Source organism: Laccaria bicolor, genomic scaffold (assembly GCF_000143565.1).
Source record: "Laccaria bicolor S238N-H82 LACBIscaffold_1 genomic scaffold, whole genome shotgun sequence".
Lineage (NCBI taxonomy): Eukaryota > Fungi > Basidiomycota > Agaricomycetes > Agaricales > Hydnangiaceae > Laccaria > Laccaria bicolor.
In genome coordinates, this window is record NW_001889872.1 from 2,830,473 (window position 1) to 2,855,367 (window position 24,895).

At 48.4% G+C, this 24,895-nt stretch overlaps 11 protein-coding genes across 11 annotated transcripts; 4 read left to right on the forward strand and 7 right to left on the reverse strand.

Annotated features, from left to right (window-relative positions):
* Positions 1-205: 205 nt before the first annotated feature.
* LACBIDRAFT_301795 (uncharacterized protein) lies at positions 206-4,768 on the reverse strand (the record flags this gene model as incomplete). Its single annotated transcript, XM_001874253.1, has 13 exons — positions 206-1,290; positions 1,346-2,171; positions 2,219-2,347; positions 2,404-2,838; positions 2,888-3,058; positions 3,112-3,186; positions 3,234-3,445; positions 3,503-3,602; positions 3,654-3,811; positions 3,864-4,044; positions 4,100-4,103; positions 4,167-4,170; positions 4,225-4,768. 13 exons carry the CDS (start codon positions 4,766-4,768, stop codon positions 206-208), a joined length of 3,924 nt encoding a protein of 1,307 aa, XP_001874288.1.
* Positions 4,769-5,135: 367 nt separating this feature from the next.
* LACBIDRAFT_301796 (G-patch-domain Zn-finger DNA-binding protein) lies at positions 5,136-6,392 on the forward strand (the record flags this gene model as incomplete). Its single annotated transcript, XM_001873620.1, has 3 exons — positions 5,136-5,301; positions 5,349-5,509; positions 5,559-6,392. The coding sequence occupies 3 exons, from the start codon at positions 5,136-5,138 to the stop codon at positions 6,390-6,392; spliced, it is 1,161 nt and encodes a 386-aa protein (XP_001873655.1).
* Positions 6,393-6,403: 11 nt separating this feature from the next.
* Positions 6,404-6,690, reverse strand: LACBIDRAFT_301797 (uncharacterized protein; the record flags this gene model as incomplete). The annotated part of the gene is made up of 1 exon (XM_001874254.1): positions 6,404-6,690. The coding sequence occupies one exon, from the start codon at positions 6,688-6,690 to the stop codon at positions 6,505-6,507; it is 186 nt and encodes a 61-aa protein (XP_001874289.1). The 3' UTR covers positions 6,404-6,504.
* A 21-nt stretch (positions 6,691-6,711) lies between these two features.
* LACBIDRAFT_227936 (uncharacterized protein) lies at positions 6,712-8,654 on the reverse strand (the record flags this gene model as incomplete). Its single annotated transcript, XM_001874255.1, has 5 exons — positions 6,712-7,035; positions 7,098-7,411; positions 7,442-7,774; positions 7,828-8,146; positions 8,223-8,654. The coding sequence occupies 5 exons, from the start codon at positions 8,652-8,654 to the stop codon at positions 6,712-6,714; spliced, it is 1,722 nt and encodes a 573-aa protein (XP_001874290.1).
* Positions 8,655-10,088: 1,434 nt separating this feature from the next.
* LACBIDRAFT_379903 (uncharacterized protein) lies at positions 10,089-12,174 on the reverse strand (the record flags this gene model as incomplete). Its single annotated transcript, XM_001874256.1, has 9 exons — positions 10,089-10,508; positions 10,566-10,807; positions 10,861-11,025; positions 11,077-11,201; positions 11,252-11,338; positions 11,394-11,444; positions 11,498-11,592; positions 11,642-12,010; positions 12,067-12,174. 9 exons carry the CDS (start codon positions 12,172-12,174, stop codon positions 10,089-10,091), a joined length of 1,662 nt encoding a protein of 553 aa, XP_001874291.1.
* Positions 12,175-13,174: 1,000 nt separating this feature from the next.
* On the reverse strand, positions 13,175-13,673 carry LACBIDRAFT_228512 (uncharacterized protein; the record flags this gene model as incomplete). Its single annotated transcript, XM_001874257.1, has 3 exons — positions 13,175-13,331; positions 13,388-13,482; positions 13,536-13,673. 3 exons carry the CDS (start codon positions 13,671-13,673, stop codon positions 13,175-13,177), a joined length of 390 nt encoding a protein of 129 aa, XP_001874292.1.
* Positions 13,674-14,041: 368 nt separating this feature from the next.
* Positions 14,042-15,705, forward strand: LACBIDRAFT_301802 (uncharacterized protein; the record flags this gene model as incomplete). The annotated part of the gene is made up of 6 exons (XM_001873621.1): positions 14,042-14,125; positions 14,183-14,589; positions 14,644-14,993; positions 15,046-15,190; positions 15,240-15,480; positions 15,532-15,705. The coding sequence occupies 6 exons, from the start codon at positions 14,042-14,044 to the stop codon at positions 15,703-15,705; spliced, it is 1,401 nt and encodes a 466-aa protein (XP_001873656.1).
* Positions 15,706-16,320: 615 nt separating this feature from the next.
* Positions 16,321-18,971, forward strand: LACBIDRAFT_141174 (uncharacterized protein; the record flags this gene model as incomplete). Its single annotated transcript, XM_001873622.1, has 9 exons — positions 16,321-16,398; positions 16,463-16,605; positions 16,642-16,759; positions 16,815-17,084; positions 17,138-17,347; positions 17,404-17,628; positions 17,675-18,133; positions 18,185-18,385; positions 18,435-18,971. Coding segments are annotated over 9 exons (2,241 nt in total), but the record flags the coding sequence as incomplete, so codon positions are not given.
* Positions 18,972-19,812: 841 nt separating this feature from the next.
* Positions 19,813-21,432, reverse strand: LACBIDRAFT_181261 (uncharacterized protein; the record flags this gene model as incomplete). The annotated part of the gene is made up of 9 exons (XM_001874258.1): positions 19,813-20,034; positions 20,086-20,223; positions 20,276-20,369; positions 20,425-20,517; positions 20,568-20,636; positions 20,685-20,783; positions 20,833-20,924; positions 20,980-21,231; positions 21,286-21,432. 9 exons carry the CDS (start codon positions 21,430-21,432, stop codon positions 19,840-19,842), a joined length of 1,179 nt encoding a protein of 392 aa, XP_001874293.1. The 3' UTR covers positions 19,813-19,839.
* A 172-nt stretch (positions 21,433-21,604) lies between these two features.
* Positions 21,605-22,783, forward strand: LACBIDRAFT_227781 (uncharacterized protein; the record flags this gene model as incomplete). The annotated part of the gene is made up of 6 exons (XM_001873623.1): positions 21,605-21,851; positions 21,906-21,942; positions 21,997-22,193; positions 22,236-22,323; positions 22,378-22,681; positions 22,730-22,783. 6 exons carry the CDS (start codon positions 21,605-21,607, stop codon positions 22,781-22,783), a joined length of 927 nt encoding a protein of 308 aa, XP_001873658.1.
* A 456-nt stretch (positions 22,784-23,239) lies between these two features.
* On the reverse strand, positions 23,240-23,797 carry LACBIDRAFT_301806 (uncharacterized protein; the record flags this gene model as incomplete). The annotated part of the gene is made up of 4 exons (XM_001874259.1): positions 23,240-23,319; positions 23,380-23,444; positions 23,495-23,660; positions 23,710-23,797. 4 exons carry the CDS (start codon positions 23,795-23,797, stop codon positions 23,240-23,242), a joined length of 399 nt encoding a protein of 132 aa, XP_001874294.1.
* Positions 23,798-24,895: the final 1,098 nt, after the last annotated feature.

Here is a 24,895-nt window from a genome sequence, read left to right on the forward strand (position 1 = left end):
GCCGTTGAGATGTCAGTTGTCCGGAATTCCTGCCGACTTTTCCAGTTAAACTTGAATACAGGTTCGAGGCCAACCGTTATGGTTAGATGTGAGAGTCACTACTCCCACTCCTCGCTGCTTCATGTCTATCCATATGACTAGGCCATTTATTTGATGTGACTGCAACTAATCATTCTATTGGTAAATAAGTTCTCCAACTCGCCTGTCAGTCGTAGAGAGCGTATGGCTCATCGTCATCGACGACAAAGCTTCCAATCTCGTAACTGTCCAGTTCGTCATCAGGCGGGGGTGGCGAACTCGAGGGCAATTCGGTCCGGGACACAGTCGTCCTCCGACCCAAAATGTGCCCACTACGAGCTGGACGATCGGCAAAGTTGGGAATTTTACTGATAATCTGACTTTGCGTAAGTAAACTCTGCCGGTATGCCAGCGTTTGGTCGTAGGACGGTGATACTTGAGTTAAAGGCGAATCTCTCAGGAACAGTCTGTCAGATTCGCTTTCCTCATCATCTTCGCTGTCGGAATAACCCTCACTAACTTCATCTCCCGAGTGCACCGCTGCAGCATCGAACAAAGGATTGGGATTCCGCGCGAGAAGGGAAGGTTTGGCTCTCTTGGTCTTTTTGGGAGCTGGAGCTGGCGTTGATTCGATTTGCCGACGCAGGCGACGCTGCGATGGGGGTGGCATCTGATCAGAGGGTGATTCCAAAACATCGTGAAATACGCGACGCTTTTTGCTTTGATTGGCAGGACGGCGTATTGGAAAAGATGGTTCTGGAAAATCCTGGGTTCCAGGTGACGCAAGGAAACGGCGTGGAAGGTCTGGGGGAAGCATACTCCCCTTTGGCTGGTTTACTGGAGAGCTTGGGGATGGCCATGGGGAAGATTCTTGACATGTTCTATGATTGAATTGAGGAGAGAAGTTTTTGTTATTGTTGGTGTTGCCGTGCATCTGTGGCGAGGCCTCCGGAGTTACTGATCGACCCTGACTTTTTACAAGATTTGAAGGACCCGTGGTTCCGAGTGATTTCTCCACGAACTCGACAGATTCATCTGCATCAAGGGACGGCGACGATCGCACATGCCCATTGAGAAGTGCTATCGGCTGAGAGACCTCGATGGATTCGTCCCAAAGCTCGATGCGTTGGAGAACAGGTTGCTTTCGATCTCTAAGTGGAGATGAATCGATAATCTCAAATGCGAGATTAGTGTCGTCGTCGTCATCGACCAACCAGGCCATGCTTTGGTAGGCTGACTGTTGGGCTTCCGGGATGCCAGGTGAGTGACGAACTACTTCATGAGACGGTCAGTTGATTCATAAAATATTGTATAACGGGGTGCATACGTTTCAGAGAAGGGTCTCCAGATTTGGTATCTGGCGGATCAACAACGGAGACTGCCATCTTTGTCGATAGTTCTGTTGGTGGACTTGAGTTCCCCTCAGAGTGTGGAGATCGCATATTGACCTGCAAACTGAGCGCTGTTGATGGTAAAATCATCCCAGATTCGATGTCCATGTCGTCCGAATCGTCGACCCCTTGCTGTGAAAATTGGCTCGAGGTCACCTCTTGCTTCCTTTCTTTTTTTCGCGACTTCGCCCGCTTCGTCTTACTTCCTTCGATAGTCAATGCCTTCCGGAGTTTTGGTGCAGTAGTTTGTTTCTCTGCTGGTGTGGCTGACTGGGTTCGACGAGGAGGAGCGATGACGCGTCCGGATTCAATTTCTTCGTCCGTGTTGTCGTTTTCTCCTAGCTTGTCGAAGTCTTTGCTCAACGAAAGTTTTTTGCTTTTTTTGCTCGCCCGCGATTTCACGATCAGGTCGCGTACAGAGACAAATGAAGTGCTCGCTCCAGTGGGAATGTTTCTTGCGATGTCATCATTGCGTTTTCGTTTCACCCCCTTGGACATGCCTGTCATGCTTCCTCTGCGAGGTTCTTCACGGATATATTGCTGAATTTCCATCACCCTCTCCAAACACTCCGGTTTGATATGATCAGGAATCAGTCTTTCAACATCGGCGTAGAGCTCATATAGTTCACCGCGAGTGATGGTTTTCTGCACTTCCTTGTATGTCCCCTTCGCCTTCTCAAGGTTAAATTCTTCCCGACCTTCAGCCAGCAATGCATGTACGATGCCGGATCGTTTTCGACCCGTCCTTCCGAAACGTTGTACCTACCCAATGATAAGGATAGATAAGATCCATGGAGGAAGAAGCTCACCATGCGCGTAGGTGCTTTATCTGCATCGTAGCAGACCGTGACATCAATCTCGCCAATGTCGAGACCCTCCTCACCAATACAAGTCGCCACAAGAACATTATATTCTCCAGCCTTGAATTTATTAATCACCTGTAGATGCAAAATTATATGTATTCGTTCACAGAAGGCTGTTGGGTAGGCCTCACCTCAAGTTGCTCCCTCTGGACAAGGCCTTTATTGCCTTGCTTATCCGTGCCCTGACCAATGAATCGAGCAGCACGAATGAGTGGCCGTTCCTTTTGCAGATCTTCGACAATGTCGTCAACTGCTCCTCTGTGTGTGGAAAACACCATAACCCTGGTCTGATCTTGTTCACTGATGCCTGCCTTCGCGCCAGGATCTTCAAGGAATGTCCCGAAATGTTGAACGAGAATTGACTTGAGTTTTTCCATCTTCGGATGCGTAGAAAACCCTCGGGAACGCTGGGTTTCCAGCTCTCGCATGACAGCTTGGAAGTTAGTATCGTTTCGCAAACTTTTGCCTTTGGAGCTTTTCTTTCCTTTGTCAGCATCCTCGTCATCCTCCCTGTTACGGGAGGCCTCTTCTAACCACTCGTAGCACATACGTATGGAGCCCGTGAGCTGGGCTCGACATCAGCATCTCATAATATCTATGGGATAAACAAGGTACCAGGTATAGCATTCCTCGCGCAAGCGTGCCTAACAGGGACAAGTTCCCATAGAATCGTTTTTGATGTTGTTGCAGCTCTTGGGCGATCATCTGCGGCCTGAAAGGGTGAAGACTGACTGGATTATCGGTGGGTCGCATTAAGCCACAGTCCTTCAGAGGTTTCATATATACCTGTGGACACCTCAAACAGAGATCAGAGAGAGAATGAAAAGAGTTCGACGAACGTTCATCGTTTTGCACAGCAATTCTTTAACCGCCTCAATGTCTTCATTTGGTTTGATAATGTGTTCTTTGATGACCTAGCAATATTTGAGGTGAGACTTTCAACAGCACGGAAAAGGCCAACCTTCTTGTGAATGTACTGCTTCAAGTCTAAGCTCTCCTCGTCGCGAATCTCAATCCGACTGATATGAAGTCCGTCAATGAGGAGTTGAACGGCCTCAGGATTATTCCCGGGGGTGGCTGTGAGTGCCAGGACGCGGAAATGTGGGTTTTTTGCCATGAGGAATCGAATGACTTGATTGTACGCATAATCTCCGGTAGCTCTATGCGCTTCGTCTGTGGACAAAAAAATAAGGCGTTTCCCGCGCTCAAAACGGACAAGAGAGACCTTACCAACAACAAGAAGGACAACGTCCAGTGGATCACAGATTTCGGTATGGAGATCATTGATGAGTGTTTGAGGAGTCATGAAAAAGACGCGCTTTTCCCTCCACTATGACATTATCGGCATTGGAGTGACGTAGAAGCACGTTAAAAAACTCACATGTCGGGCACGAGTCGCCTTGGGAACTTCGCCATTTAATTCTATGCTGTCACCCCCAGGTATTCCGCATGTTTCATGGCAAGCCATGATCTGCTGGGCAACCAGTGGCTTCGTTGGGGCGACAAAGACGACCTTTCCCTCGGGAAACCAGCGATAGACTGCATACGAGAAGTCAAAGGAAAGACACTGTAGAGCAAACGACGAAAGTACAATTCAGCATAACAGCCCCCGCAATGAAAGTCTTTCCGAGTCCTGTCGGCAACGCCACAAGAGTATTTTCAAAGAGACAATGTTTCACAATGTTAAATTGATAGTCTCTTTTCGGTTTATTGATGGGGTATATCCAATGCTTCACTTCGAGGAGATCTGGGGTCAGTCTCATTGGAGGGGGCTGCAGGCTGGCAACGTCAGAATGCACAAGATCAGAAGGACAACGAGACACTGACAGGCCTATCCAAAATTACGAAAATAAGATTCAGCAAGAACAATATCACATATGAGGTGACGAGTTACCCAACTACTCGGAGACGTCAGTCGCAGCTGTGAAATCAGTGCCACGAACGGTACGCACGAGATATAAAGGGAGCAGGAAATTGTTCAAACTCGATATCTCCCTCTTCGCCTTCTTCAACGTCTTGTGTAGCCTTGGCCTTGCCTTTGCTCTTGTTCCCCCCACGCTTGACCCCAGACTTTGCAAAGGCCGTTTGATCCCAAAGCTTCGTCTTTGGGGCTTGCTGACCAAACGGATTCCGATTGGAAGATTTCGTCCTCTCAAGAGTGGAACGAGGTTTACTGGCAGGTGCAGCTTGCGGCAAGATATCTCCAAAGAGCGTTGTCTGAAGTTTGCCAGAGAGCCTACTTGGACCTGCCACAGGTTGCGCTCTGCCAGATATAGCATCCTCTACAAAATTATCGAGTTTTGCTAGTTCGGATTCGGAAATGTCAAAGGATAAGTCGTCCACGAATGAATCCTCTTTCCCGAGAGGTTTCGGGTTTGTTGAAGGCCGAATAGGATCCTTCCTAGGAGAAAGTGCGGCTGCTTCAATGGCATCTAGCTGCTGAAATGCCGCGTCGTCAAAATCGTCGTCTCCGTCGAAATAGCCGTCCGAACTCATTGAGATGAAAGCAAAGACACGAAAGAAGAAAGTTGGTTATTGAGGTGGGTACGCGATGGTCACGTGTGTCTTGCTCCTGCCAATTTGAATTTCACTTCAACTCATTTGTCACCAAAACTCATCTTATCCTTGCATTTATTCTCATGTCGGCGAGCACAATTGCACGCTGGAATGCCATTTCCCTATCTCGTACAGACGATCCTAGCTTGAAGGTACTCATATTATATCGTACAAATCCTGGACAGTGTCACTGCCCTCTCTTCCCCCTTCTCACATTCACCAGCGTGCAAGACCACAGGATGGGGAGGATCAAGATGACGACTACGACGCTATATCCATTGTCTCGCGTTCACCTTCTCCAAATACTATGGATGTTGACCAAGATCACATTCACAAGTACGACGAGTATGTTCGAGGCCCAGCCCGGGAGGTTATCACCGTTGAGACAAGGATCAAACCCCATAATAAGGGCTTTGCCATGCTTTCAAAGCTGGGTTGGACTGAGGGACAACCCCTTGGGCTATCCGGGGACGGTTGGTCGACCGTCTCCTCACGTTAACGCTTGCTGACTTCCGTTTAGGTCGCGTTGACCCTATTCCGTTCCAAATTAAGCGAGACTTGACTGGCCTGGGGAAGACGAGCCAAGATGTTAGAATGATAGAGACGACTGTATCTCAACGTCGAGGCCTCGACTCCGAGCGACAGCAGAAGGAAACAGAAGATCAACGGAAAGCACGAGAGGTATGTGTCCTTATAGCTCAAGCCTCAGTTTTCTAATTTCCGTTCCCAGGATCTCGTTGCTCGGAAGTTCGCTCTTCGAGATGAGATCACAACGACGTTGAAGGCATTTTACTGCAGCCTCTGTGATAAGCAATTCAAGAACGTGGCTCAATATGATGAACACACGAACTCGTACGCGCACCATCACAAGGCTCGGTTCAAGGATATGCAGGCGAATGTGCGGCTCATACCCAAGGAGGAGGTCGACAAACGGAAGGAGAAGGAGCTAAAGCGAGAGGAAAAGCAACTCAGGAAAATTGCAGCCGCGAATGGTATCAAAATGCCTAAACCCCCTGTTAAACCCCCTGCTGTCCCAGCGGTACCTCTTCCCACTTCGTCAGATAATGCTCTCGGCACTATGATGGAAGTTGAGACGAAGCCCTCGGAGTCTAAGGGATGGGCCTCGTTATCTACGACTCCATCAGACTCCACTCCGCCGCAACCTGGTTTCAGAAAATCAGGGTGGGCTACTGTTGGGTCGTCATCCACGGTATCACCGCCAGTGCCTTTCATGCCATCTACCTCTGCACCCTCAAACGCGAGCAATCCAGCTCCCATTCCGCACCACCCCTCTTTTCGTAACGCTGGCTGGACCACCCTTGACACGGGAAGCTCGTTCCCCGCTATTCCGACGTCCAATCCACCACCTCCAACGTCTCCACCTCCGCCTCCTCCAGATAGTCCAAGACGTGGCTGGTCTACCCTTCCGCCAGTCAACGCCCAACATTCCCAGCATCCCAGGTCGGTGTCATCATCTGACACAGGACTTGCGCGACATCCCATGTCTCAACCACCTGGATCTGGGTGGCAACAATTTCATGGAGTTGGGCAGGGACGAAGATAACATCTACGTCTCAAATGTTTTCAACTTGACAAACGCCAAGTTGAGAAAGGGTTTGATGTGCTACTACTTAGTTAACTATCAGGATACAGTTGTGAAGTACTTGTTCTTAATTTTATTTAGTTGTATAATTGGTGTGACACGGTGTAATAGTAGAGGTGAAGATAGCGCCAACACCGAGGTAGCAAGAAAAAAAGAGGGAACAGGCACCGCAAGGTGGGCAGTGGGCAAAAGTTTTACTACCGCGAGAATGACGGGATATAATGCCAAAGTGGAGAAGTACAAGTGTGATGGCGTCCATGATTCGGAGCAGAAGAGGAACTCATTCCGAATCACTGCCAGAGCTGTCCGACTCTCCACTGGAATCCGACGAGTGATCACTGTCATCGTCGCGACGAGCTGCGGGAACAGGTGCACCACCGGCGCCTTTGTCGAAGAGAGCCATACGTTCTTCCAACTGTCGGATCTTCTCAGCTTCGACATCCTCGTCCATACTCTTCCGCTTAAGCCCACCAGTGCCAGTGCCTTTGCCCGTCCGACTGCGCTTAGTCGCCGGCTGCCGTGTTGGACGGATGACAAAATTGTAGAGCTTGGTCAGGACCGCCGATGGCAATAGGTCAATCTCCAGCTCGATTTCCTCCGTGCTCTATATGTACGAGACACATTACGGATGATCAAAGGGCAGGAAGACAATGAGGGAAAACGTACGTCTCGTATTTCGGGAACGCCTTCATGAATTATTTGGATGACTTTTTCGAGCTTGACGCCATCTAGTTTGCCGATCGACTCACTCAAGTCTTTCTTCTGCTCGAAGCTTAGAACGTCATCGTCAGAGATGGGCTTTTTGCCTTTCTTTTTCGATGACGCTTTGGGCTGTTTGGGTGGAGCTTTAGAACTCGATGCTGTAGGAGCCTTCTCCTTCTTTTCTTTCTTCTTCTTCTCCTTGACCGGCTTGGTACCTTTCAATGCGGCAATATTTCCCCTCATGGCCTCGATCTGGCTTTCCATCATTGCGATCGCGCCTATAGATAAGTAATATCAGCCGCCAAGACAAGTATGATTTTCAAACAGCGATCCCGTACGTTGCCGTTCAGTTTCACTATCGTCTTCCTCCTCCTCCTCTTCCTCTTCGTCGCTAACCTCGTGGAGGGGTGGGAGGCTCTTCCATTTCTCGTCGAAAAGGCGTTGAAGTTCGATGCCGGCTTGATTTACCAAGGTGCCGGCGGGGTTGAAAAGGAAACAATTACGAATCATCAATTTGAAGTCGTCAAAAAACTTCTGAGCAGTAGAGTACTCGAAGTTCTCGAGCTTCTTTCTAATGGTCGAAAGGTCCATTGGCTTCTTGACAACCTTCGGGTAACTTGGAATGTCCAGCTTGACCCAGTCTATTCCCGTCGTGAGAAGATTGAAACGTCGGAACAATGGTGATGTCGCTCACCAACTGGCTCATAGAAGGGGTGAGCTATGCCATAATGCTGCTTCCTGTGTAAATCTTGCAAAATCTTCGCACAAAACTTCAACTGCTCCGCTGTGCCGTCATCTTTCACTCGCTTTCCCTTTCTATGTTTTTTTGGCGCGTCAGCATATGGAAGATCTTTGGGAGGCGGCGGATGAATTTCGCGTTTAGGTCGAGCAGTGACTTCTGCCTCTGATCGCCTTATGACAGGCATAGATGTAGAAGCACGTCGAACGGGTTGAGCTTTCTTGGCTGGCACAACGGGAGGGGGCGGCGGCGGCGGCGGGGTAGGCGTAGCCATCTTCTTAGGAGCTGGTGGCTTTGGCTAAGGTCTACGTAAGTCAAGGACTCACAAGAACTAACAAAATAGGATGCACTTCTGCTGCTGCGGGCATTTGCTTGACCTGCTTATCGAAAACTGCCTCAACCCGCTTTCCCATGGCGGCAATCGCATGGTCTGGACCGTTGAACGTTATACAATTTTGGAAAATTAAGCGCACGTCGAAGATAAATTCGTCAGCATTGTGATAACGAGGATTCTGAAGATTCAGATCAGGTTTCGCTGGATTCGACGAATTAAGTTTGCGTTCGATTGTTGAAAAATCCATTGGCGTCTTGATGATGGAAGGATAGTGGGGGATGTTGAGCCCTATGACATCAACAGGCCGCAAGAAAGGTGCCGCATCTTTTTGCTTTTTCAACGACCGAATAGTGGACTGGCAGAATCGGAATTGCGCGATGCTGAGATTCGACGGACCAGCGGGAGAACTCGATGATGGAGGTGTGAGTACAGCCTCGACGATTGACATCGCAGCTGATGAAGGAGGTGGAGCTGCCGACGTCGGAGGTGGAGTGGCCGACTTGAGAAATGGGGCAAAAGACAGAAGAAATGAGCACGCCTGTAATGATGTAAAAAAAAAATGTCAGCTTACATGCATGAAGGAGGCCCTATCAGCGTCGGAATGCATCCTAGCTCGCTTCGCTGGAGGCGGCATGTCGTCATCGTCGATTGGAGGAGGATGATCACGCGGTGAACTGTGAGACGTGGATGTACCATTGGAAGGGATGGTAGCCATGGATGCGTCAGGAGTCACGGGTGGCGGCGCTGGCGTTTGTGAATCTTCATCACGCATTACAACATCGGACGCTGTACCGTTTACATGACCGTTCATGCCATTCATAACTGGAACATTTGATTCTTCCATGTTTATATCGTCAACAAGGGAAGGAGTGTGATTAGGCGAGGGAATATCTAATAAAATGAGACACAAAAGGCTAGACATGGAACAAATCAACACACCAGGTGTTTCCACCTGAGAAATGAACGAGCCTCCGTCCAACTTGTCAACGCGATCGATAGGCTTGATTTGAAGTGGTTCGTGACGAACGTCGCTTTCTTGTTCTTGATAATCAATATCGATTTTCACGTCGGGAGAGGCGGTTACGGAGATGGGGGTCGTAGGTGAATCTGCGGAGGGAGAAGTTGAGTTATGGGCCAGGACACCATTGCACTTTTCCGAGCTAGATTTAACTCCGCCATTGACAGTGAGATGAGGTGTTTGGTCGCCGTTGATGGGAACGTGGGCGTCATTGAAGGCAGCGTGACCGGGCTCTAACGTGTTCATAATTGGTGTGTGACCGTCACAGTGTGACAGTTGACAGTAGGGTAAGGAAAGATTTTTGGGGAGTTAGGGGGATTTGAAGGTGGCTAGGTCTTTATAGCCCACAAAATTTAAGGTTCAGATCTCCCGCGCAGGGGCCACCTCTTTTCAACCACTTCCCTTCCCTCTCAGCGCCCCGCTTCCCACCCACTTCTGACCTCGCCTACTATCTTACATACATTCGCTACGCTACACATCATCCTTTTCCTCTTCTACAGCCTCTTCTGCAAATATGGGCTTGGGTTGGTTCACTTTCCAAGCTGCAAACAAGGTTTCGGCAAAAACCGCCGTCAGCTCATATCACGTAAATACACGTAAACACCAATTTGTCACGAGCACGTGGTCGCAACCGTGGAAAGGAGCTGTGAAGGGACAAAGACTCACCCGCAGTCCATGTAGGGTCATTTTCAGTATCCGCGTACTTGAGGAGCGCTTCACGAGGCTGGAAAGCAAAAAAAAAAAAAAAAAAAAAATTGGCATCAGCAATCACGATAACGTCGAATCGTGCGAAGAGTCAAAGGCAACCGCGTCAATCATCCATCAAGGGCGACTGTCGTGAAGGCACCGCAAGAGGGGCAGCAATCAGATGCCCACCAAAGCCAATGCCAACACGGAAAAAAGCGTAACAAAAACAAAATGGAAACTCACATCGACATCCCTCGTCGTATCTCTAACTAGATTTTGAACCACATGTTGAGTCGCACTTGCGCCGACGCGTCCTCCTTTTCCTGGTCCTGTAACAGGCAACTCTGGCCGCCTGCTCTTTCTTGGATCCAACCTATCCTTTTCTCGCTTCCTCTTTGTACCGTGTCCAGGATCCATGTCGCGAAACATGGGGAGGGCATGTGGCGTGAGGATGGTAGGCGCTGCCAATGCATCTGACATATCTTCAACCGTAACTTTCCTTGGTGGCCCTTTGCTGAGAAGTAGTTTGGCGCCATTGAGAGAGGTTTCAGGTGAATAAAGCACGACAATCGTCCCATTTGAGAGGCCAGTGACAATCTACAAAGGGAGAATGAAGTTTCAGCAAGTATGAGAAATATTAGTGGCCAAACCGACTTGGTTAATTTTCGAATGCCAAACCACTTTTACTGGCGTTGCGTCAACAGCCAGCGTCTTGACAATTTCGAGGTTGTCCTTTTCCATGAACAAAAGTGCTCCCTGGCCGCCTTTGGCTGATGCACCTGCTCCAGTGAGAACGAATTTGTCATCTGGACTGAAGATGGCGTTGGTATTGGGGTAGAGTGTGGCAACTTCTGACCGCGTAGCAAGCGGTTTCTTGAAAGATCGTAGATCCCATACTGCTCAAATTGTTAAAGAAGAGAGGTGAAGCGAGACATCGTGAGTGACGTACGCTTCACTGTGTCATCTCCCCCCCTCGTCAAGATGGTGCGTCCGTCGACAGAGAATACAAGAGAACCCGTTTCTGTTCCTTTGGCGTGTGCACCCTCAATTGTCATGTTCGGTCTGACAAAATTGGAACTTGTTTGCCATATGTGCAGTGCACCATCCAGACAAGCTAAAACCCCTGACTTAGATGTAATTTTTCTCATGCGTGCAAGAGACGTACCACCACCAATGAGTTTACCATCTGACGAATAACCACACGCTGTGACTTTGGTTCGAGCACCGCGCTCTTTTGACTTAACTACGATGACAGTCTTCTGCTTGCGCTTGTTCTCGACGTCCCATATTCTGTACTATAAAGTTAGCGGCGGAGACGTCATCGACGAATGAGGGCAGACCGGATTGTCGAATCAGCGGAGGCAGTCATAAATAATTTAGGGTCCCTCGGATGCCACGCACAAGAGGTCAGTTCGCCAACATGCCCTCTATTCGTCGGCGCTAGTATTAGTTCAACGCACTCGAAGAGAACAATGAACTCACGCGGTATTCTTCATATCACGAATGTAAGGATCCCCTTTGATGTAAGTAGTCCTTGCAGTCTGGTATTGGTACTCAGTCCCATCCGGCGGATAAACCACACATACTGTTCTTCACCGTCCCTATCGAATAGCTTAGCTTGACAGGTTCCTGAGATAACAAGGAACTTGGTTCCATCATTTGAGAACTTCAAGTCATGAATCTGTCGTAGAATGAGGTTATACAGCAAATGATCGAAAGCAAACACGTACATGATAGGTTCCAGAGGGTTCCCAGGTATTAAAGGGTTTACACCGCATGTCCATGCCACCAAAATCCCATAGCTTGCAATCGTAATCGTGTGAACCAGAAACAATGCGAGCGCCTGAAGGGTCTAAAGAGAGCGCGGACACAACCTTTGTGTGGTCTTTGAGAGAAATTTCATGGGTGATAGGAAACTGAGAAATGTCATCTTCTTGATCTGAAGGGTCGTACTCTGGCTCGTGTACACCATCCAATTGTTGACCTTCGTTCAAGTTTGCAGCGTAAGAGCTGGGTTCACCATTTTTGTCTTCCCACAAATCGCGACTAGAATGTTCTTCCGAAGGCCCTGCTTTTGAAGTGGAAGGCTTTTCCTGGGGCTGTTGAAATCTCCTTTGTCAAATAGACGCTTTAGGAAATTAACTTGAACACGCACCTCTTGCCTCTTGCTTTTGTCAAAGCGAGAAGGATCCAGCTCCTTCTTCTTTGTTTCCTTTCCAAACCCAGAAATTCCCATGGCAGCAAAGACATCCATGGTTGACATCGTAACGGGTGGCTTGAAATGAAGGTGCAAGTTTGAAGTATGTAACTAATCGTTACGTAACTGACACTCCACCTTGTTTCTGCCAATATACCATGCTGAAACGACAGAGGCCTTCGTCGCCTCCCCCATCCATTTCAGACATACCCCTCGTTGACGACTCTTCGCATGATTTCAAACGGAGGAGGATCCTCCCACCAATTCTAGATGGACCTTCGAGAGGATGGGGAACGTCTCAAGAAGAGGATATCTACGAAGAAGACGCTGACATCTCGGACGAGGAGCGAGAGCATACCTCCTCTTCCTCCTCCTCCAATCCAGACGTTGTCGAGTACAGATCTGCAAACACAGTTCTCCGAGAATTGCATACATTGAATCAACATAGGCTGACGCAGGCGTTTGCGTCACCACCAAGAAATGCCGCTCGTTCATCTACGCACTTTATCGATCCGTATCCATACTCTCATCCCATCTGCCTTTCAAAATCACACTTGCCACTCATTTCGGATCGTTTGAGAGCTCAAGCTGAAACCAAAATTTCGCTTCCCTATGAACCACTTCCCAGTAACTCTGACGAAAGTCGCATTGTGATGCAACGCTATGAAGATACCAATAGGTACCCTGATTACCCTATAATGAGAATTCTTCTCTGAACTCTCGTCAGGTTATTGGGATCGTTGTTTCTATCACGAAGGCGCCAGCTTGATGATGAACACTCACCTGCGGGACCTTCCTTCCAATAAGCTCATGGCCCACGCCCTTCAGGATTAGTATATCGCATACGACGACCGACAGTCCTTCTACACACCACTGTACATTATGTTCAATTCCCGCATTGTTTTATCGCTGCATCCTTATCGCCTGTCTCGAACATGTCTCTCTAGATGACATCCATGTATCTCCCTCCATCTTTGTCAGGACAGATGATTGGTATTAGCTGTTATGATTAGCAAATATCGTCTACACGCAACAGGTAGTAAGCCACACTCTTGGTGTGTAAACTTCAATCCAGCCGAGCGGATATAGTTGACAACCTCAGATCAACATCTTGCTGAAGGGCATTACTGAGCTCTGTATTCATTAGATTGCCCAAACCAAGGCCGTCCCGAGAATAAACCCAGTCGTCGTCAGCTTCAGAGTAGTCGTAGCGTTTTGGACCACTGAAGGAATTTTACTCAGCTGTTAGTGGACGTGGATGTTGAGCAAACGGTAGTACCTGAACGGTGACGATAACCATATTTGTTTGTTCGGAGGCTGCTTGTTAATAACGTAGGTTCCATGCTCGCCTAAAGAAAGCGTCAGGACACCACTCTAAACAAGGCGTTCAGAGGGAAGCAGTACGGGAAACATGATATAGCACACACGTGGTATTCCACCTCATAGCTTGGGTTTCCCAAGACATCCAGCAGATTTTCCAAGGATTCTAATAAAGTGTCCATGGTCGCATCGGATAATAGGTGGTATTTTTCCAATGAAATGTGACTGCGACCAATCGGTGTCATTGCTTCATCCTGAGGAGGTCACAAGAGGTCTAACCTAACATTGGTATGTGGTGCTGGGGTGGTCAACATCCTGCGGTGAAGGAGTAGCGAAGGCGTTGAAACTGGCCTCGCTCGACATCGTGCCAGTATTTGCTTCCTGGTTAAAATTGAAGAAGAGCCTGCAAGGCGTAGTATTCGAGATAACATAGTTGTTCTGCTTGAGGCGTGATCCTGTTCTAGGGTTAGGTCTAAGCATGAACGCCGATTTCAGTTTCTTGGCCTCCCCGCCTATGACTCCGCAAGCATCATTCCCTGTCCTTCAAATTTGAGGGATTTGGCCATCGATATTTTGGATCCGTCTATTTCATTTGGATTGCACTTCACGACTTATGAACAACCCAGAGCTTCAAATCTCTGATGCCGATGCACACGAGTGCCAGGTCCTCCAGAAGGAGGAGTTTGACGTTTTAGAGGCAAGCGATCTCATGTTTTCTTGTAAATGAGTTCCTCATGCATCCGGAACTGTCTAGTCAATTTATCCTGAATGTATTTCTAGTCAGATAACGGAAGGCACACTCAAATTGGAAATCCCCATTGAGTTTGAGGAACCTCGAAATGTCAATCTCACAAAAGATTGCCCATCGTCGCCCACGACGATGTCTTGTGATAGACCAAGCGAGAGCGTCACACTATCGACATTGCCATCGCTCTTGATTGAGCTAACCCTTCCTCCGTCTTACCCTCTTTATCGGCCACCCCAACTCGTATCTATTCGCGCAACACATTTTTGGCTAGCACGCATTCCATTATTGCATAATGCCCTTACGAATATGTGGAACCCAGGAGAAGGTGCTCTTTACCAATGGGTCGAATTCTTGCGTACGGGAGACTTTCTCCAAAATTTAGATTTAGTATCCTCGATCGACATGTCCATCCAGTGCGTCCCTTGTGGATCTATTCTATTGGGGGGCTAGACTCAGAAGCTCCGCAGACTTTCACATCCATCTCCCCATATCCTCGCACCTTTATTAATTGCGTACGACACTTCCTCAAAATCATCGCACTTTTCTCAGAATTCTTATCCATGCTCTATCTGTCTTACATCCCTAAAAGGTTCCAAGTGTTTGGAGTTGACATGTGGCCATATTTTTTGTCGGACATGCCTGGAGGACTTTTGGAAAATGTGCATTGAGGAAGGCGATGTTGGGAGAGTGGGATGTCCGGACCCGGATTGCGTTAAGGCAGGAAGGGAGGCTGTCGAGGTAGAGGTGGCCAGGGTGGTCACTGATGCAGGAGTTAAACGCTGGAGGTGGCTGCGAGAAAAAAGAAACCTCGACAAAGGTCAGGAACCGCGTCGTGGATATCGGCACGGCGGTTGATTTCGTTCTCCTAGACCCGACAATCATTCATTGTCCAGTGGCTGCTTGTCAGGCGCCTGTTATGAAGCCTACAGATGTTGACCAAGAGTCAGGATGGGGCCGCCTAAGACAGTGTTCCCAGTGTTTCTTTTCGTTCTGCGCATTTTGTCGGCGGACGTGGTACGTGTGGTGGGTGTATTTTGTTGATATTCTCACTTTCCTTTCCCAGGCACGGACCGATCACACCATGTACGATTGCGCACTCGGAGAAGCTAGTTCTGGAATATCTCGCTGCGGAAGAAGGATCTGCGGAGCGGCATACAATTGAGAAACGTTTCGGACGAGCCAATGTGCAGAAGCTTGTCTTAACCTATGAGGAAGAGAAGGCGAACAAGGAGTGGCTTCACGCGTCGACGATGGAGTGTCCTGGTTGTCAATGTCATGTCGAGAAAAGCCTGGGATGCAACCATGTGAGTGAATGGGTTTTTATTTTTATGGTGACAGGTTTAACTATTTGGTAGATGACATGCTGGAAGTGCCGCCAACACTTTTGCTACCGATGCGGTGAGAGACTAGCGCCATCCGACCCTTACACACATTTCTCGATAGCGGGAAAGCCGTGTTACAACAAACTATTCGACTTTCAGGCTGAGGATGCGGACTGGCAACCAGTGGAGGGGTTCGAAATGATATGAAACTAAATCTCGAACTGATCGAGTCAGTATGAATCTGAGTGAATTGTTCTGAATTGTTATGTCATGAGATTCAAAGTCCGTGTGTGTATGTTTTTTTGAGCGGCCTGAGACTTGAACTAGATTTTGTTGCGATTAAATTGGACCTCCTTTATCTCCTGTTTTTATATCTTGTCTCTGTTTTCTGTCCGCGCCTCGCCCAGCTGTCTTCTGTCTCCTTCGTATCTTCAAAAAACTGGGCAGGACGACTTGAACATTGATACCACTTTGTGTCAATACCCTCCTATCCACATACCCTCCGCCAGAACATCATCTATCCTTGTATAATCGCCTTCAACGTCTACGGACATGGATGTCTACACCACATCTTTTACCTATCCACGCCGGTCGCGCCACATTCATTCTCCAGCTTCTTCCCTCGACTTTCAGGCTCCCGAGCTAAGGGCCGCCACCCATCCCGACTCATACGGTGCCCAGCATCATCAACAACATGCAGCCAGTACCCTTTCGGACGCTTCTGTCACCTCAGACACCGACGCCATCCAGAAGCTTGTCATGATGGCCATGTCTCTGCACGGTTGTCATGTCTCCTACTTCTTGGCAGACCAAGGGCGAGGGTGGAATTTTCACATCACTGGAGCTTACCAGCAGGTCATGATCACTCGTGGTTTAATCTTAAAGGAGTGTCCGATACAGGTGAGCATGTTCTCTTCTTTTATCAAATTGCTACTTAAACGCTGACGGTCCGAACCCAACCCAGCATCGCTCAGCCATCAAGGTGACACGGTCCGAAATTCTCGACTCTCCTTTCTCGAAGCCCACATTAAAGCCTGATGTCCGACGCCGTCTTGATGACATTGCCTCTCAAACCTTAGCCCATATCGCCGTCGTCAACAGTCCGTTGTCACTTTCCAATCGCACTCCACCCGACGGAATCAGTAGCAGCGCTGGCTGGTCAGGTCTCGAAACCGAGCGGGTTTGTGAGTTGGTGGTAACTGGGTCAGAGGATTCAGTAGACCTTGCTCGCGTTCGTCTGCTGGTCATGTTGGATGAACTGGTGAGTTCGCAGTAAATTTTTTTGCAACGACTCTTCGGCTGAACTATACTTCCAGAGTGGGTTACACTCCGAGTTTTGTGAAATTGATCAAAAGCTGCACGCAATCGTCGCCGGTAAAAAACGCAGCGTCTTACAGTCGATTCAGGAAGAGACTGCAACAAATATATACTTTCCTTCCCCGCTCCAGGGTCTCATGGGTCCGGACCTCTCTGCGGCATCTCCTTCGCCGGGAACCACTCGCACAAACCGTGTTATTTGGATCACAGGCGAGTTCTTTGGAGTGCAGAGGGCGAGAGACATGCTGTATCAATGTTCTTTGAACAAGGTTTGGTCGCCTTTGTCTCATTTATTTGTCCTAAATTGTGACTTTCTACTCAGAGCAAGTCCGTTATCTCAAGAGATACAGCGATCTTGCCGCGCAAGTTGGACTGGATGGTCACGGACCGCGCTGAGGACTTGAAGTCCATCATGAGCGACAATGCTACCTTTATTCAATTCCCCGCTCTTGGTAGCTCTACTAGCTTGATCACCGTCTATGGAGATCACAGAGTCAATATTCAGCGAACTATACGATCTATCATGCAGCTGGTGGGTTTCTCTCTACTCTGACAGGCCACGCTAAACTAGCTTTTTTAATGCCGCAGGCTTGTCAATATTACGTCGGTTCCTTCTGGCTCCTTCCCATCCAGTTCAACGCTTTGTTACCTCCAACTACTCTCAATCCTTCGGCTGTCACAACTTTGCTGAAGCAAATTTCTATGGCGACTGGTGCTGAGGTTGTATTCAAAAGTATGTGCTTCGAGATGCATGGCCTTGAGCACGAGGTTCGTTCCGCCGTCAGCACTGTGCTGGAATTAGACGTAATCAAGGTAAGGGTCATGAAATATCTCCTGGTCATATTTACATTTTCTTCAGGCGTTCCATCATGAAATTCGTTTCCAAATTGAATTATCCAACGAACACCGCGAGTTTATCAGTGGGAAGAAAAATGGCAAGATTAATAAGATTATGCAGACCACTAATGTGAAGATCAAGTTCGAGACATTCAACGACCATAACTTTCTCATCGACATTGCTGGTCCTGATAACTCCGTCCTACAAGGCCTGACGCTGTTGCAGGAGGAGCTCCCCGCCGAAATATCTTTTCATGTTCCGGAAACATACCACAAGCGTATCATTGGTGTTGGTGGTCGCAGTATTCAGCGAATCATGAAGAAGTATGGCGTATACGTTAAATTTTCGAATGCTGAAGAGTTTGCTGCCCTGGGCGGGTATAACGACAATGATGACAACGTTGTGGCTCGAACGCCCGCCAAGAACGCTATAAATCTAGACAACTTGAAGCAATCCGTGATGGAATTGGTGAATCCCAAGGTAAGCAGTGTTGTTGTCAAATCGTAATCGAATTACATCTTTGGTTTTTAGGACAAAGATTACGTCGACGAAACCGTCTCTATTCCTCGCCGATATCATCGCACTCTCTTAGGAGAAAAAAGTATCTTCATCCACGATATAGAAACCAAGACGAACTCTCGAGTACGCTTTCCCGACAAGGAAACTGCTTCTGATATTGTCACGATCTTTGGTCCCGAAAGTCAGGTGCAAATTGCCGCCGCAATGCTTCTGGTACGCACTGTGTAGCTGTTTGTTCTCCCATAATTTGACCATGCTTTAGGACCACGTTCCATTTGAGGCAGACATGGCTGTGCCACCCAGCGCAGATCTTCCACGCGTCTGCTCAACGCCCGAGTTCAATGCCCTGGTCGAACGCGTCAAGCGAGAATTGCAGGTATCAATTGTCCCTAACGTCAAAGCTATTGGCCACGCCAATGGAAGCCCCAGTTCAGAAATGCCTTCCGAGTTTTCTTTCAAGTTCAGGTGTCAACGGAGCAATAGTGACTTCCTCATCACGGCGAGGGAAATGCTTGAGCAGTTCTTGCTCAACCATAACGTCCATGTTTACCCTTCACCAACTGCGCACACCCACAAGCGAGGTGACTCCTTTGCGGAGGCATTCCCACATTTCGATAGCAAAGTCCTATCGACTGCCAGAACTCGTGGGCATGGTGCGTCTTGCAATCCATCAATTCTCTTTTTTTCTCATTGCATCTCAGAATCGATGGATATGGGCCGTTCTGACCTGATCGGCGACAGGCGGTTGAGACTCGCTAACTCATCCCCCGATGTGAAGGCCTTGTTCAATTCCCCAGCATACATCTACAATCTTGAAGAGCAAGAAGACCCAGACACCAATTATATATCTGGGCCTCCTGGTCCCGCAGTTGACTATTGGACGCATTTGCCCCCGATTGTATGTCTCTTTCATGTGGCAGGAAACATCTTAAACTGACCTGTTTATCGTCAGGGTTCCGGCATTCCTCATCGATCCAGGCATAGCGAAGATGCCATCAAGCGAGGCTCCGATTCACTGCTTGAGGCTAAACTTAAGGAGCAGATCTCTAAACCACGCTCCCTCCAAAACCGTGCCCAATCTCTTGACCTAACATTCTCCCTCTCACGCATCACGGAGACGTCAAACCTGCCTCCTCCGGATTCCCCTACGACGTCAACTGGAGACACGGGAGGCAATTCAAGCCCCAATTCGGCTACCGCTCCTTCTTTCCCTAGTGTGTACGGGCCACCAGTGACATCTCGGTCGGCCGTAATCGGTTCGTCTGCGCAAAGATCAGGCCGCCCGCTTGACGAGGAAGCCGTTGACGAGGTATCCCGAGTTATCTCGAATCTCGGGTTGTAAATAGATTTCTACCACCATTGTCGCGGGTTGTTGACTCGCGCAAACGGACGTTATTTACCTGCCCAATGCATCAAAAGCATGTGCATACGCCATGGGCACATATTCTATCCTACACTTGTACCCTCGCTTTGCTTTCTATATAGCCCTCGAACCCTTCTCCGTCCCCCTGACCGACCGAATCTGTACCATCTATTGTCTTATCTCTAAACTGCTCATCGCCATGTATAGTCGTATCCTAGTGTGTTGATCGTATTCTTATCATTTCGCTAATAGACACTATTTCATACATGACGGCGTTGACACAGGCAATCGAGTGACAATAGTATTAATTGACAATCCAAGGAACCTCGTACAGGACAAAGTCGAAAAACTCCTGGTCGAGTATATTTTGATATTCCCCGACAAACTCGTCTGCAGGGCCCTTCTTGCCGTGCTGGACAGCGGGATTGGACCGTGGGCGCAGGTAAGCAAATTGCGATTGCAGAACTCCAAAAATTTTCTTGGCTGACTTGCCTTCTGGCTATAACCAGGATTAGCTATTGAAAGCTGAGAATGGAGAAAATTGACATACCTTGATTACGATTCCCATGTAATTTGAAGGTAGACCGTAACGCAAAACACTCTCGACAAAAAGACGGATAACCTTTAGATGAACCAGAACCTGGAATGATTCTGAGAAGTTCGTGCGTGATAGTCGTAAAAGTTCAGTCTAGCAACGTCAATGAGCAAGACGATCTATCGCAGTTCAACATTGTGCCTACCCAAAGCTCCTTTTCTGTCGTTTTTGCCATTTCAAGCTCTTGTCGTTGTTTCGCAATCTCATCTTCCGAATACACGAAATCCCGGACTATGAATCTATATGCATACGTTAGTAGGACTTCAGTTCGACGGATAACATATTAAGACCAACTTTTGTTCCCGGCACTTTTGCAAGAATTCATCTTTCACTCTTCTAAAGATCACGACACTAAATAGAACAAACTCGTCATCGGACGCTATTTCGCTGGTGAAGAGTGAACATTAGACAAATAGATCCGAAACGAGTTTTCGCACGTTGATGTACGAGGTACGACCATTGCTGCCAATCTTTCATATTTCGAGTTCCAGTCCTTGACCAGTGTCCTGAGCGTCAACTTAGTCAACCCTCGTTGCTGACACGATCTAGTTCACCTTGGAACCGCTATCAGAAGCGTCTCCAAATATTCCGAGTCTTGAATAAAATTATCTGCGGAGACAAAATCGGCTAGGGAGCGAACGGATAAATTGCCGCTGGAGGGTCGGTTAGAAGAGGGTGAGTGAACATCAGCAAAATCCGCACGTCTTCTTGCGTTGCATTTGCGTCAGGGAGCCTTTGACCAGATTGTAGTTGTTAAGCTTTGACTTCATAGCGTTGTCGATGGAATTCATTTCCTACGACGGCGGGAAGGGGTTGAATAGATGGGCAGACTCGTAGATGGCCTCATACCTTGTTAAGGAGATCAACGAGCTCTCTCAGGCTCTTCTGAACTCCGTACCTTCCTTCGTTCCACTTCCAGTTGTCTATTAGATAGCTATCTGTGCTCTTCTCATTGACGAGTGTATGTTGGGCCAGTTTCGAGGGGTCATTATTTAACAAATTGCGGAGGGTGTCTACGGTCTTTGCGACCGTGGCGGTGAAGTATGTATCTAGTTTTGGGAGATCCTCGGAAAGAGAAACAAGGCTATCAAGAGTGCCAGTCTAAGTTGGATCAAGTTCACGCGTCCGCAGAGTAACGACGGTTGTCGGATTCACCTTGAAGGATGGGATATCGAGTTGAGAAAGGTTTCTGGCAGGCAGCTTTGTCTGGTTTCTTAACTTTGGCGAAAGCTCCTGTATAAGACCTTCAGAGAATCCATCTTGGGGCACCGCGAGAAGCCAAGTGCTTTGATCTGAAGGCATTAGGAGAGGAGCAATGTTGACATCTATTTGATCTCAAGGACTCCCTTCCTACCAAGTTCAGTACTCTACTTTGCTCTACCTAGTACCAAGTACTTCAAGTTTCCTGCCAATGACTTTATTCCTCAAAACCAGTCACAGGAGCTTACTCTTTGCGAGATCGCCCAGGAGGGCTATGTCTTCTGCAGCACCACTTCTGCTTTCGCCCAAGGAGGTCAACCTTCTCCAGCAGTCCCCAACCCCCATCTCCATACTTGACGCGACATGGTTTATGCCAAATGTTGCGAGGGATGCCAAAGACGAGTTCTTGTCCAAGAGAATACCAGGGGCGCAATTCCTGGATTTGGATGACGTCGCAAGCTCTCATGAGCTTGGGTTGAAGCACATGATGCCGGACCAAAAAACTTTTTCTCAAGCTTGCGGTAGGACGCTACTGGTCCTTCCTGTAATTTGCTTTCTCTAAAGATGGCCACCAGAAAAACTCGGAGTTACACCTTCATCTCATGTAGTACTGTGAGGATCCAATTATATTCCATCGTTTCAGGCTCTTCTAAATTCCTGTAAAAGCTACGACACCCACGGTGTCTTCTCCTCGCCTCGCGCTTTGTTTATGTTTCGATCTTTTGGGCATCAAAATTCAAGCGTTATTAATGGAGGTCTTCCACGTTGGGTTCACGAAGGTCTTCCGATCGAGAGCAACTCCCCGACAATGATTCCTTCATCTCATTATGCGCCGCCACACTTCGATGTGCGATCGATCAGAGGTAACCATGACGTTCTTCATTACAGTAGTTGATAATTTTTAGATTACCAACAGATAGTTGAGAATTCAAGTTTAGACCCCCAAACAAACCCAGACGCGGAAATTGTTCTTGACGCTCGAGCGCATGGAAGGTATCAGTCGTCCCCGTATTTCTCTTTAAGAATAAAATTAATATCATATTCTAGATACCTGGGGACTGTTCCGGAACCCCGCCCTGGGCTTTCATCAGGCCACATCCCAAATTCTTTCTCACTGCCATTTAACCTCTTCTTGCAGAAGCAAGGCACACCCGATGGTGAATATACCACTTTTCTCCCTGAGCAAGAGCTGCGCGCTGCACTTGATAACGTTGCGGGTGTGCAGTACGCAGAGAAAATAATTTCCGGAGAGAGACCCGTCGTGACCAGCTGCGGAAGCGGTATGACTGCAGGCGTACTCTGGCTTGGCCTGAGTCTTCTTGGCGCGAAAAATATAGGTCTGTACGATGAAGTGAGCTTTAATGCATGCCTCACACTTCGTTTGTACTCATTGTGATAGTCTTGGACAGGATATGCGATGCGGCCCTCAAGTAAAATCGTCAAAACGGAGTAGTATGAATATTTTATGAGCCATCGGAATTTGGACGGCTCACTCTTTTCTACCGCTGCCCACCCACCGCCCCGCCACTTGTCATTATATTTGGAGGCTCTGCGAATTGTTAAAAAATGCGTGTCATTCCTGGAAGATGGTCTGTCTAGACTCTGAGGTTGTCGGAATGCTCTCGCAACACCCCTTGGTCAATAAATACCAACTTAAGTCGCAGTCACCCCATTTTGCTGACATCTACTTGACGCGCTCATGCACGTTGCACGTATCATCAAGAAATGCCTCACAGCTTGAATTCGTCAAGTCCAGGTCGCACCCCCAACCCATGATAAGCGTCTTCACAGCGTCTAGATGCATGTCAACATGAGGCAAGAGATCGGCCAGAGTCGGTGAGTCTATTCGAATAAATATATTATATAGTACAATAATAGAATTACTTCGGTTGTTCGACTATTTCCAATCCTATATTGGATTAGATGAGTGTAAGATCTCCATAAATGGAGGCCCTCTGCGTGCTGACACCTTCCCCAGCGCTCGGGCTGCTGTGAGAGGAAGATTGAAGTCAGCCATGCAGCAATGAGAAGGATGTCAAAGTGACATACATCGCCCTGCGTACTTCACTTCAACTCGATGGTGTTTTCCCCGACGTAAGATAGTCATTTGCCAACTGTGCAGGGTCAGTTCAACGTTCTTGCAGTGGTAAGGGGAAATACAGACCTTTCCGTTAGCAAGATATTATAGCCGTTCTTCGTCGCCTCAAGCAGGAGTTGCTGTCTCGCGAACATCACTGCATTACGGAGGTCTTTACTCCGTTCCGAGTGGGCCACATCGAATATATATGTGCCGTGTATGTCCCTCTCTGCTATTGCGACAACATCGAGGTCTGATAGATATGAGATTTTGTATAGGTTTATCCGGACCGAATGACATACCTTCGTCTTCATAATACGTCGGGATAGGGTCAACGGATTTACTATCCACGACCTCCCAGGGTGTTTCTTTTCGCCGGAAGTTAAACATTATAGCGAGCGCGGTGAAGTTCTAGGAGGGTAACCGAAAACCGGGAGCGAGTATGTGCAGTACTTGGGCTGATCATCTGAAAAGCTCGTTAATTTATATCATGCTCGATAAGGACTCGAGGTCGACACCGCCACCAGAGAAACGGCAAGCGTAGTCAACAGCGGTTACGTGGCTGCGGTCGTAGATGTAAGCGGAAAGTGACAAACGGCAACTCTGGGTCCCCATCAACTGCAGAACAGCTGATTCCCTAAACCGCGCCCAGTCAGGAAATGATAGCAAATCTCAATGAATACCAGCGGACATAAGTTGGAAATGCCGGGATGATTCGTACAAGCTTCAAAACCGTCCACCGCTTCTTGATCTAGAACTTCCACATACGCTTCTTTCCCACGGTCCAGGCCGTGCAAAAGTCGAAGCAGTATGGAGGAGAACACAGACAGTAGCAATAGAAAAACCCATAAACATAATTCCCCAAGCACACATGCCTCACAAAGATACTCCCAACCCATCCCAACCCAGTACACCAAACCCACCCAACCGGAGGGAGGCGCGACGCGCCCCCAACGGACAGCTCGACAAACCCGACCACAGACCCCATCCGGCACGACCGCCTCCTTCCTGGAGAACGCGGTCGGAAGGGTAGGTAGAATGGCGCAATCAGTCACCCACACGTCCCCGGCGAAAATCAAGAGCGTACTAATAGGAAACAAGAAAAGGGCGCTGGACGCAGAACGCGCGACCACCCCAACCCCGCAGTCCTACAACGACGTAGACATGACCATGGGAGACCAGAACGACCCAAACCGGCGCGTCCCATGGGACGAAGACATCGAGTCATCCGGAGACGAAAATGACCAAAGGGGAATCGACCAAGAATCCATACAGGCCGACAGATTCAGCCACCTCGCAGATCGCTCGATGAGCAGGGACGAGAAGTTAGATCACCTATACAACTCCCTCTTAGACGCCGGGTTCTTCGTACAGGCATTGGAGAGTGGGGGAGAAATGGATATTGCAAGGACTGACCAAAAAATCACAGGATGCATGACGGGCCTATCAAACGCGCTCCTCAACCAGCCATACAGAGTCATCATGGAA